The sequence below is a fragment of the Olea europaea genome, chromosome 1 (assembly GCF_002742605.1).
Source record: "Olea europaea var. sylvestris chromosome 1, O_europaea_v1, whole genome shotgun sequence".
Taxonomy (NCBI): Eukaryota; Viridiplantae; Streptophyta; class Magnoliopsida; order Lamiales; family Oleaceae; genus Olea; species Olea europaea.
Window position 1 is genome coordinate 9869248 of NC_036237.1, and position 13204 is coordinate 9882451.

At 32.1% G+C, this 13204-nt stretch overlaps 2 protein-coding genes across 2 annotated transcripts; one reads left to right on the forward strand and one right to left on the reverse strand.

The window, feature by feature from the left end:
- The first annotated feature begins 575 nt into the window (after positions 1-575).
- Positions 576-5509, forward strand: LOC111393377 (DUF21 domain-containing protein At5g52790-like). The gene is made up of 13 exons (XM_023018887.1): positions 576-1006; positions 1108-1184; positions 1360-1443; positions 1527-1640; positions 1871-1957; positions 2042-2181; positions 2255-2342; positions 2427-2500; positions 2613-2773; positions 3309-3505; positions 3954-4000; positions 4206-4488; positions 5130-5509. The coding sequence occupies exons 1-13, from the start codon at positions 826-828 to the stop codon at positions 5175-5177; spliced, it is 1581 nt and encodes a 526-aa protein (XP_022874655.1). The 5' UTR covers positions 576-825; the 3' UTR covers positions 5178-5509.
- A 244-nt stretch (positions 5510-5753) lies between these two features.
- On the reverse strand, positions 5754-7194 carry LOC111373459 (heavy metal-associated isoprenylated plant protein 39-like). The gene is made up of 3 exons (XM_022996288.1): positions 7085-7194; positions 6730-6805; positions 5754-6368 (listed from the first exon to the last, which is right to left on the reverse strand). Exons 1-3 carry the CDS (start codon positions 7088-7090, stop codon positions 6037-6039), a joined length of 414 nt encoding a protein of 137 aa, XP_022852056.1. The 5' UTR covers positions 7091-7194; the 3' UTR covers positions 5754-6036.
- Between the last annotated feature and the right edge of the window lie 6010 nt (positions 7195-13204).

The window sequence follows — 13204 nt, forward strand, 5'->3', positions numbered from 1 at the left end:
CATTCAAATTTGGGGCTTGTGTTGCTTGGTGTTGAGTAAGAATAGGTTAATTAAATGATATGTAGTTTGTACTGCACTGTTGTAAACTATTCTTGGCTAGAAGAAGACGTTCGAGCACGATTTACTGAAGTCTACCATTCTTAGAGTGCCTAAGTTCTGCTCGAGCGTCCTTAAAGTACCCATAATGCGCCTAATTCTGCTCAAGTGATATTCTGTGTGAGAAAACCTAACTTCCATCCTTAAAAAATAAAAATAGAAAAAGAAATTATGGATGCAAATAATGCAACAAATAGGCTACAATTGTAGTAGTATATTAACTTATTTTCATTAATGTTATATAAAACTGAGATATGCTCATAATTTAATTAAGGGATATCGTTTGTCATCATTCTCCATTAATCCAACCTCACTCAACAATTCAAGACAACTGCTCTTGGCTTTTATATTTACAGTTAATAATCCGTCGTCTCCCTCTTATCCATATGCATATATTCTTTCACCTCCCTAGTATATAACCTCTGTACCATGTCCATACCTAAACAGGCTATCTAAGACAATTCCCTTTTATGGTACTTCTTATTGTACTAAGTCCAGCATTTCTGCAAAGAAAGAACTTACTAATTCTTCCGACTTCAGAAATTGTTTCCAAGCCAATATTTTCCAAAAAGCACGTAAACTACTTCTGTGTTTCCAACCCAAGCTTAAGAGCTTGTTCTTCCGACGCAAGAAATTTTCCGGATACTTCTGAGCCTAATATTCCAAAAAGCACGTACAATACTTTCGTGTTTCCCAGCCAAAGTTTTGTTTTGAACATATTTCAGTAAAATGGCAGCCAATGATGTCCCATGTTGTGAAACAATGTTTTGGGTATACCTAGTCATATGTGTGGCACTTGTGGCATTTGCTGGCCTCATGTCTGGCCTAACCCTGGGACTCATGTCCCTTAGTCTCGTTGATCTCGAGGTCCTCATAAAAGCCGGTCAGCCTGAAGATAGGAAAAATGCTGGTTTGTTTAATCTTAAAAGTAGATTGTTATTTATTTGGCTCAGATTACATTTTACGCGATGGTATTTGGACTTCTGATTCGATTTCTTTTCAACGTTGTAGAGAAGATTCTCCCAATTGTCAAGAATCAACACTTACTACTATGTACCTTACTCATATGTAACGCCCTCGCAATGGAGGTATTAATATCAATGCATGTTTGGTACGCAGTAGATGTCATTGGAAAATAAATTTTTCTTTATTAATACTACCTAATGTCGTCCATATAAAACATGACCTCATTGTACAATCTCACGCTTCATGTTGGTACGAAAATAGGAACCTCGACTTATCATTTTGATTTTGTCAACTTAGGCGCTACCAATTTTCATCGACGCTCTTCTCCCTGCATGGGGTGCTATACTTATATCAGTTACTCTCATACTTGCTTTTGGAGAGGTAAGCTCTTTTTTAGTTTTCTTAATGGGAATACTTCTTACTAATAGCTTTATGTGAAAATTAATTGCCTTTTCTTTAACCAGATCATTCCTCAGGCCGTTTGTTCTCGATATGGACTGTGTATTGGGGCAAGATTATCAATATTGGTTCGATTGCTAGTCATAATCGTCTTTCCTTTATCTTATCCCATTAGCAAGGTACAGAATTCTTAATGAGCCAAAGCCAAATTTAGTTACATTGTACTGTGAGGAATAGACACTATAATAAACAAGATTTTCTTCTTTTTTCTTCTCTTAATACCGTCAGTCTAACGGAAGAAAATATTGCAAATTCTCACTCTAAATGATGCAACATAACATATAATCTCTCTTCTTGGATTTTCTGAACATGTTGTCTAACAACGGAACTTTTCTTCACGTTTTGGAAGCTGTTGGATTTTTTGCTCGGGAAGGGGCATTCTGTTTTACTACGTCGTGCAGAGCTAAAGACATTTGTCGATATGCATGCAAACCAGGTTAAAATTTAGTACCTGAAGTTCTTTCAAACATATGTTGTTTCATAGAATTTGGCTAAATGTGATCACAATTTTCATTATCAGGCTGGAAAAGGTGGTGAGTTAACCTATGACGAAACCACTATTATTTCCGGAGCTTTGGATTTAACACAAAAAACAGCTAAAGACGCAATGACACCATTAAATGGAGTATTCTCTCTTGATCTCAATGCCAAACTTGACAAGTAGGCCACTTAAGCCCCAAGTTTTCTCCTCAGGTTTTCGTTTTTTCTACATGCTGATACTTCTTGTCCTCAGTGATACATTGAGTCTGATAATAAGCAAAGGGCATAGTCGAGTACCGGTGTACTCAAGAAGTCCAAGTAACATCGTTGGCCTTGTTCTGGTAAGTTTATTGCTGATTTTACTTTAGTATGTTCACCATATTAAAACTGTCCTAAAATATCTCTTTTCAAAACAATGGACTTAGGTCAAGAATTTAATAAAACGTCGTCCGGAAGATGAAACCTCTATCGGGGATCTCACTATCAGGAGAATACCTAGGTATCAGGTTTCGAGGCGCATTTTGCACTTCATTTCTCAGTTTCCTATCATTAAACAATTTGATTTAGACAATTGTTAATTAATCTGATGTGGCCTCTCTTATAATTAACAGGTTCCTTGATTGTTTGCCGTTGTACGATATACTAAATCAGTTTCAGAAAGGACAAAGCCATATGGCTGTGGTTGTTAAGAGTAGTCATCCTAAGGATCCTGCAGAAATAATTGCACAATCTGATGTACCGAGGATAAGTCCAAATTTAACACAAAGACAAGGTACTCAAAAGGGTTAGTTGTCATCACCTAAGGGCATGTTTGATACACATGACTGGACATTAAGGACAAGATTTCAACTTTTTTTTTTAATTATAAATTTAATACTACGAGAAATTGCACCATTGGTCATCATTTATTTATCGTCGTAGTAGCAGTTGGTACCCAACATTTAGAAATGAGAAAGTTAGTGTTCAACCTTTTATTATAGTTGCACAGTTCTTGACAATAGAAATTGACCAATTTCCTGTTAAATTGTCACGTGGCTCCCATGGAAGCACGATTTGCAATTTCCCAGCACCCACTTAGGTTGAACAACCTTACGATATAGGGAGATGACCAACTTGCCTCTAGGACAATAGGTTTGAGATCCAATGGTGCAATTTTCTATTGAATCAATCTGGTGCTGTCCAGTATACTCTACCAAACAATAAGGGTCCGAATTGCATGTATGATTTCTCTCTCTCTCTTATTTTTTATTTTTATTTAAATACTAATCATTGGAAGAAATCTTGAATCTGCACCTCATTGCCTGCAGGAATTAATTGTTTTTGTGGTCACGGTAAACAAGTGAATATGTTCAGGCAGACTTTACAGCCTTCCCCTAGCAATGTGAATCCGAGTCCGGGACTGGACATGAAGATCAACGATGATGGTTTGGAATCTTTCATTAATAATGATGAAGAAGTTATTGGTATCATTACAATGGAAGATGTACTAGAACAACTATTACAGGTCAATTTCATGACTAATATTATAAATCCTGGAATTTTTCTTAGGAAATTCACTTATCCACATGTTTGATAAAGTGGATTAGACAGTTCTAGTTAATGTCCTCAGTGACTACTAATTTCTTTTTCATTCCTGCAAAAATGTGGATTGTTCGATTTTCAGAATAGCTCTTCCCGGTTTCTTATAAAGAAAACTTGGAATAAGGCCAATTTTATAAGAGATGGTAATCTGAAATAAAATTGCCTTAGAAAGAGGCAAACGCGCTACAGAAGAAAAAGGTAGAAGTATATGTTTATAGGTTGACATGTATCTCTTTGTCTACTGGTAATGTAACAAAAATACCTGTGTCAGGGATTACCGTTATTGATGCTTTTTTTGCACTTTTTAAGACTGATCTTGTTCTGATTACTGAAGTCTTGCTAAATCTATTTCATGTGTTCTGCTCTTACAGGAACCAATATTTGATGAAACTGATGAATACGTTGATGTTCACAACAAGTTATGACATTTTTCGTTTCTCTCTCCCCGTTCATGGCGTGTTTGGTGGGATGCATTAGACGAGGTAGGACAGTATGAAGGGGGAAGAAAGTTAAAATCTTGTCTCTTGTACTGTCCAGTCAAGTCGAGCATTGCATACCAATACATACCATCATTGTCTTATAATCAATATTGTTGTATCTGATACTTCTTACTCTCTCTGTAGAATCAAGATTAATTCGATTCCTTCGGTTAAACACTCTTCAAAATCTCCTGGAATAGCATCAGCTTCTCAGCCCAACAGACAGACACCGGTTCCATCTCCATTTTCGTCTACTCACAAGATGTCTATTTCATATCTTCATACGCCAATACTGCGTTCTCCCATTTCGCCGTACACTGCTTCACCGATTGCTAGGCCAACTCTTTCTGCATCCCCTGGAAACTCTGCCGCAACTTCTCCAGTTGGATTTACACGCCCACTTTGCAATTCTCCCTCTACTTATCAGGTATGTATGCACTTTCAACTCCAACATGGACTCGTTTTTGAAAGACTATCCTAATTGGAATTTCTACAACAAAATGCATTGCAAAATCTATGCAATAGAACGGTGAATTGCGTTCTTTGGTTCTATTAAAGAGTCATTGCTTCATAAACTGGGTCCGCCATCCTTTTACCGGATTAGATAAAGGCTAAAATTTAAATAACTTCCTTCTGAATATAGTAAACATATTAAGGTTGTGGTTTGATAGATACACATCCAGTTCTCAATGAGGAGGAAAAAAAAGAGAGCCTAATCATAAGCTTCATACAGCAAACTAAAAGCTTGTTTGGCGGAGATTTTGCTCAGGGAAAAGATGAATTTTTTTGGACAATATGTGGTTAAAAGTTGGTCAAAAGTTATGGCTTCCAAAGAATGTGTGGTTGGAAATGATGCTCGAGAAAAATGATTTGATGATTTGAAAAAAAAAAAAAAAAAAAAACCACTTTGACAAACAAGCCTTTAGAGTCTTATCCTAAGAAATTCATAATTGGCTGCGTAATCTTTCATTTGCAAGTTTCATATATGAACAAAATTATCGTCACTAAGGCTTCTTAGTAATGCTTATTGCTTTTCAACTCATGAATTATGATATGAATCTCACACAGGTCTCAAGGAAGTCATATGAGAAGCTGAGAAAGTCTGGCGGTTCATAACCAAGTCTGAGAAAGAATCTATGCACGAAAAGATTCCATTTTGGAACTTAAAAAATGAAAACTTGCATTTCATAATTGTAAGCAATTGGATCGATAAAATGTCCCATGTGGTTGATTATCAGACATAACACTTTTAAAATCAAGATTCTGTTTCTTGCTCCCCAGAAGAGTTCCTGCAGAAATCTGAAACCTCTTGGGCATTTAGATACAAAACTAGTACATATTTTCCCTTTCATCTTGATTTGTCATTTACTTGTGCAAATTGTTATTGTTCCAAGTTAGTTCGGGGCTTACAACGTGAGTCCTTTTTTTATTATTATTTATGTTTTTACTTCGTTCCATTTATTATAGATCTACGAAATATTTAGACCAACTATATTCTTGACAAAGACAACACAGTGGGTTAGTTTTAGTTTATCCCTCCCTCTTCTAATTTTCTTTTACTGATATCATGTCAGGCTTATGAGCGATAACCTCTTTAGATCTACGCAAAACGTGTCTAATCACCTGAGTTATCTTTCTCTATATTTATCCTCAATCTGCGCAACTTTTCTTGCAGTAGTAAAATTGTTCTTGTAGAAAAAGAAGAAGCTTTATTAATCTTTCTAAAATGGGACTAATCAATAGCAGATCAATAAAGCAATCACCACACAAACATTGAAGCCTTACACTAGTTTAACTACTAGAAAACAGATGAACCAAACATTAATATCCATTGTGAAACATATAGAGTATGTTCCGCACACAGGAGTGGATATGACTGGACTATCAATATCATAGACATTGTTTTAGCTTCTTTTTTCTTTTCCAAAACCGTCCATACCGTACGATCCACTTTACTAGAACCGAATTCTGAATCTCAGCAAATAACACAAGCATTTGGATTCTCCTCCACACTTTCAACATAATAACCGGGCATAGCAGGTTGCTTAGAAGTTGCAGAGTAATAGTCATAAAGCTGCTGCTGCTGCTTGTAGTATTCTTGGCGGGCTTTCAAATATTCAGACATATCCTCGGGCTGTACTTGTGGTTTAGGTTGTTCCTTAGGCTTTTCAGGTTCTTTAGCTGGTCCGATTGAGACAATTTTAGTTTGGCAAAGCTTTCTTAACTTGTCCACTACAGAAACAGGATCTATGTCGCCTGTTACTATCAGTTTCTTGTCCTTTAGATCCATTGCAATGGATTCAACCCCTTCAAAATCAATATCAAAATCACTTAGTTTAACACTTCTTTTTCATATACCAAAATATGGGTTTTCTTGGTCAGATTGCACGAAACCTATTTGTGTAGTTAAAGTATCCATCGACCGCAGATCGGCCCAATGTTTCTACTTTATTACATAAAAGGGGACGTTCCGTGCGAGACAGACTCGAAGTGTGAATGACGAGTAAACATAGCTTTCGCGTTGATAGTAAACCGCTATAAATCTGATTCTACTTTTCTTGTTTTTGGTTTCTTAGATTACTCTTGTAAGTGGAGATTAGGATCTAATCCATAGCATTCGTGTGATACTTAAATTTTACAGAGCAATTAAGTATTGCTTATACAATACCTGAGAGACCAGAGACTTTTTTCATAGCTTTTTTCTGGATCTTTTCATCAGCAAACTCCAAACTCAACACAACTTTCTGTTACAAAAACAACAGAAAACATTAACAATTGAGCATAGCTTCAACGATATAATTGCACTGCTTGAAAATAGGACGTTCATGCTTAAATCACGTTAAATTAATGGTAAAACTGACGTATAAGTTTATTTTCAGTAAGTTTGAGTCCGTCAACTTGAATTTTTTTCTGTATGAAACTAATGAATCCAGAAATATAGCAAAGCAAATGTCATAAAAAGTTTACTACCATCTTTATTAAACAAAAACAGAAGAATCAAGAATCGGAAATGAATAGCGAACCTTCATCTTTTTCCTTGTAGACTTCGGGATCTGCGTTGGAGTTTTCTTGAAAGTTGCAGAAAAAGTTTAAAAGAAAAAAAAATTCAATGCAGAGAAATCCAAGAAAAATGGAGAAAGAAAAGGTGTACTGAACTTGAGCTAGATTGAAGTCAATTTATAATACTGTGGCTGAGTCAACTCGAGTCAATATTTTCGGGGATTATTCTCGGCCCTGTTCAATCGTGGGCGACTCACGTGACCCTATTTTCAGACTTGAGATTGAATTTCATACAGAAAATTGAAGTTGTTGGGAAGATTCCTCTGACGTAGTCAATGACCAGTTTCTCTCCTTCGAGGACGTGAGATGCGGGCCATACATATCTCTTCGAATTGACTATTGATCGATAATTTTACCTTCGATCCGGTTTAGTCGGGTGAAAATAATAAGAGTAAATTTTTCTTAGATACTCCAGAAATCTATGTTTTGATTTCATTCAAAATCAAAAGGGAATTCTTCTACTTGTTTTGCCATTATAAAACTAGCTGCGTAGATTTAAAGTAGACGTCTAATACGGAAGATTGACAATCTTTGATATGTTGTTCCCTAAATATTTGACACTTCGATGTATCATATTTTCTTAGCAAAAAGTTATATATCGAGTTGTTAAAAATACATTGAGGACTTGTTTGAGCCTCGTTAAGTTGGAAAATTGCATTTTAAAAAAGTAGATTGATGGAAAATGTGTAATTAAAAATAAAATAACGTTTTGAATTTTCGTGTAATATTATTTTATTAGAGAATATGTGGTTGAAAAGAAGAAAAAAATATATTTTGAAAAAATGGACATAAAACAAGACCTGAAAAAGTGGATCGTAGGTTTAGAATAATAACAAAACTCAACTCGAGATTGATACATGTATTGTAAGTAATTATATATATCACTAAATAGCTTTGCCATCGAATTAATCTCAAAACAATTTCATGTTTAGAATTCGACTCGTCTAACTTATGTGTTAATCGACCATATATTTAGACTATGTTTGACCCCATTTTTTTAAAAAGTCATTTTCAATCACATTCCCCTATAAAATAATTTTACACCAAAATCGAAAAAAGTTCATTTTTTAAACACGCATTATTCAAAAAAATCTCTATTTCAAATTATATTTTCTTACTAAAATGAGACTCAAATAAGAGCTTAATATTTGCTTACTTAAATTACTAAAATTCATTTGCTATTACAGGATGGAGACACTATTGACATAGTATGAGTGAATTTTCAGGGAATATTTTCTTAAAATTGTTGGTTGGGATCTGGGAATGATTTGAATTAACTTGAACTATAATCCGCAATAAATTTTAAGTTGTATGTAGACGCTCTCCTTAAGAGTTAATACTATTTTTTTTGTCTCTCATCAAAAGAATCACAAGAAACCCAATGTTACTCGATTCTGAATATTTCGATTACAAACTAATTTTTTTAATAGAAAAAAGAAAATGGGCCAAAAAGTGGTTGAAATCATGAACAAATGTAAAAGCACCTATCGAGAGTTGCTTCCCTAGGGGACCGCAGTTGGCCGCAGCCAGCCACATAAATGCATGCACCTAAACCGGCATCCACCAGCCAGCCCGACCTCCGCCCCTACGGTTCATCCCTTTCATATCCTTGTTCTACTTTTTATCCATGATTCAAACAAACTCTTCGATATGTCCTACAATGTCAAGATAATATTATTAGAAAATCTTTTCAATAATTATTATTACTTTCTGGGTATGCGATGTGGTTTATTTTTGAGCATTTAAAAAAAATAAAAATTGAACCCCAACCTTGGGAGTTCCATTGCCCCGCCCCTGGAGTATTGCGAGGGAGGTCAATCGCAGGATATGTCCCAACATGCCAGAAAACAAGAATTTGCTCGTACATTTTTTGAGTATTTAGATTAACATAAAATATATCAGTGATAATCCACTTGAATTGATTTTCAACTCCTCGAAAAGCTAATCAAAATATATGACAATACTTTTTTCTTTTCCTCTTCCTTATCATTGGTGAGCGTGTCTATCAATTATTTTCTTTGACTTTGTTAGTCATATTTTATTTATCGAATTAACCTAAACTCTTATAAATATGAGTTTAATTACTATACAAATAATTTATTATTTCACAGTAACATAAATTCATGTCAAATACTGCTGAAAATGAAAGAACAATTGACCAATTCGTGGAACCTCACCGGTCGCCTTGACATTTTCTTCGAATCTTCTTTTTAAACATTGAGTTTAATGTGCTCTTCATGCAACGTCGTCACATTTGTCGATATCAACGATTTCGTTTTGTCGATCAGGAAAATGTGGATTTTCAACTATGAAAAGCATGCTGGCTAAGCTTTTAAGTTTACTTGCGGAATAAAAAATAATAATAATTTCTATTTTTTTATTATTAAAAATAAATAAATAATCATTATTTTAAATGAAGTCCAAAAACAAATTTTATATAATAAAACAATATAAAGAGTGTGCTAGAGTACTTCAAAATTTGAACTCTCTAAATTTATAGATGCTCTTCAACAATATAATATAATAAAACAATTAATGCATTAAGAACAAACTTATAATTCAAGTTCATGTTATTTGATTTCATGGATACTGTATAATCGTTATATACTACCCAGATAAAGGAAATATCTCTAGATAGCCTAAATAAAAGGGAGTTTTGTAAGATTAGACCAAAAAATATAAACATTTGAAGAATAGCCCTTGAACAGTAATTTTTCCAAAAATACCCCTTATTGTGAAATTGCAACAAAAGCCACTACAATGTATAAAAACCTTCAATTAGATCCTCAAAGAAATATAGATTAAAAATCTTTAATAAATTTAAAGCCAAATATTATACAAAATTTTATTTATCTAAAAAATGCAACAGAAAATGAATTAAAATATTTAGAAGAAGATCTAAAAGGTTTCTTTATAGAATATTTAGATCCAAAAATAAAAAATAAAAATGTTTCTATAGATAATAGTACAATCAAAATAGAAAATAATATATATAAACAAATTCTTAACATAAGAAGAAAAATTAAAGAATTAAAAATAATTATTGAAGAAAAAGTTTTAATAAAAAATAGTGAATTTTATAAATTCTATTGTGATATTTTAAATACGTATGAAGATTTCAATTGCCTCAAAAATCTTAACCCCTCCGCTACACACTTGGATGAAATAGTATCAGAGACATGTTACGAACCAAAAATTATGATGAATATAGTAGATGAAGAAAATATAATTGAAGAATTTTTGAAAAATGTTGAAAAAGATAAAAAAAACCTAGTTATCCCTATTTACCTAAAAACACCACAAATGAAAGTTTTGAGGATATACACAAAAGATTAGAAAAACTAGAATATAATCTACAAGTAGGAAACGCTCTTTTAGATAAAAAATTTAAAGGAAAAGATAGGATTATAATTAATCCACCTCAAGATTTTAGGATAACACAAAAGAAAAATAATAAAGGGAAAAAACATGAAGAAAAACAATATATGATTATAGATGTAGAAAAAATAGAACAAAAATTCTTAGAATCTACAGGTGAAGAGTATGTAGAATATAAAAAACAGTTAGAAAAATTAACTGAAAAAATGGAAAATACAAAGATGAATACTAATCCATCTTCAAGTCAGAATATAAAAGTAGAATTCAGTAGTGATGAAAAATAAAATTATCCTTATAGTACCCCAATACCTGATAAGGATGGTATTTATCAATATAAAAAAATACAGAAAAGATACATTGGAAATGTAAGATAAACCTAATGAAATCTTATAATGAATCAATTCACACAACAGGAATATGGTTAGATCTAGATTGTGTAGATAAAAAAAACCATTAAAATATGGATGAAAAGTACAGATTTAGCAATACAATTTAATAAATGGGAAACATATATAGCTTTTGGATTTATAGAACATACATTTAGAGAATTGTTTCTAAATGGTGGAGAAAGTTACCAGAAATTATTAAAGGAAGAATAAAGTATGGAGCGGTAGAATTGAAGTATTAGATAATAGGAATACTTTAAATGAACAAAATATTCAGGAGATATTAAAAAGATTTGCAAAATCTTAACAACAGAATTCTTAGGAGATAGATATACTTCTAATGATGAAAAAAGAAAACAAGATGAATATAATCGAGGAATGATAGCAATGAAAAATTTAAAGATATGTGATATGTGTGAATTAGAAAGATATACTTGTAAATTTGAATAAATATACTATATATTAAACCAAGAAGATTATCAAGAAAATAAACATATATTAAGATCTTATTTTATTAAGTTACCATTCCCATGGAGAAGTAAGTTATTAAAAGAATATGAGAAATTATTACCTCTAGGAGAAGAGGAAGGAGTAAAAATAGATAATTTTGGAAGTAGGATTGAATTTACAAAAAGAATGATAGGCATATGGTGTAGAGAAGCACTAGAAAATAAGAAAACATATAAAATAAGAAAGAATTCATTATGTTGTTACAAAGATATTGGCCAAGTTGAACAATTTGGATGTCATAAGAAGAAATACAAATCATATAAAAAATATAAAAGAAAATTCAAAAACTATAAAAAATTCAAGAAAAGAAATTTTAAGCCACACAAAAAATATTTCAAGAAAAGAAATTGGAATAAAAAATTTAAACCAAGAAATATTAAAAAATGTAGATGTTTTATTTATAATGAAAAAGGACACATTGCCCCCCAATGTCCTAAAAAGAAAGATAGACAGAATATAAAAACTCTTAGAATTTATGAAAAATTCCAAGATGATAGTGACATAGAACCAATTGAAGATTTTGAAGATCTAAGTAGTGAATGCAGAAGCATTTATGAATTAAATACATCCTCATCAGAGAAATATTATGAAGAGATAGTATATATGAATCAGGAGATATAACAATCAGAAATAGAAATAGAAACAACTGAATAAGTTGAAGACTCTATCGAAGGTATAAATCAAGAAATTACCTTTGATATTAAAAAATATACAGGAATCACTAAGAAGATATTAGATTTACAAGAAAAAGATGTATTCCATCAAAGATTCTTAGGAATTTTACCAAGAGTAAATAAAATAATTGTAAGTATGAATTATAAAGAAATATCTATCAATATAGAAGATACTATAGGAAAAGTAAGAATTCCTATAATTACAAAAGAATGGGTAAAACAAAAGTTATCCAAAATCCCAGAAAATGTAAGAAACAAATTAAAATGTATTGAAATATGATGAGTCCAAATAATGGTAAAAGGATTCTTTAGAGAAGGTATGAACATACCAATAGAAATATACTGTATGGACAATAGAATTTTACAAGATCCTATAGATGCTCTATTAGGAACAGTCGTAGGAAACTTAGTCTATCAGAAGATAATATTTAAAGTAAAACCAAATTATGCAATATCATTCAATGATGAAAATATTGACCAAAGTGTCAATCTATACTATAGAATTGAAAACTTAAAAATGTTACGAAGAAGTAAGGCTATTAGTATAAGTATAAAATCAATTTTTGTTTTTAGTACTAGCCATCATAACAATCTAAGGAAAATAACTGATAATATTATCATACATAAAGATTTTGAGGAATTAGCACAATATTTACCTCCTAGGAAATATCAAAAACATGAAGTCACTATACCAGAACAAATAATGCTTGATTTCCATAAACAAGCTAAAGAAATTAATTTCGAAGGAAAATTAATAAGAAGAAATAGCGTCAGCTTAGAAGGAGATAATCTTATTGCAAGATTTCCCGCTAGACAAGACTCTAGGATAAGCAGACTTAAGAATTTAAGTATTGCTGAACCATCAAGTTCGCAATATTACATTAAGACAAGATATGTAAATCAAGAAGGATATAAGAAGAATCTTCTTGTCCTCATAGATACTGAAGCAGATAAAAGTCATGTAAATGCTAAATTTGTTAGTCATTTAATAAACTTTGAAATACCAGAACCATATATATTTAAGGATTATTTAGGAAATAATCTTGAAATAAGAAAATATGTTAAGTTCCCTCTTATACTTACAGGAGAGGATTAGAAAGAATATATTAAAGAAATAATTCTATATAAAGATGAA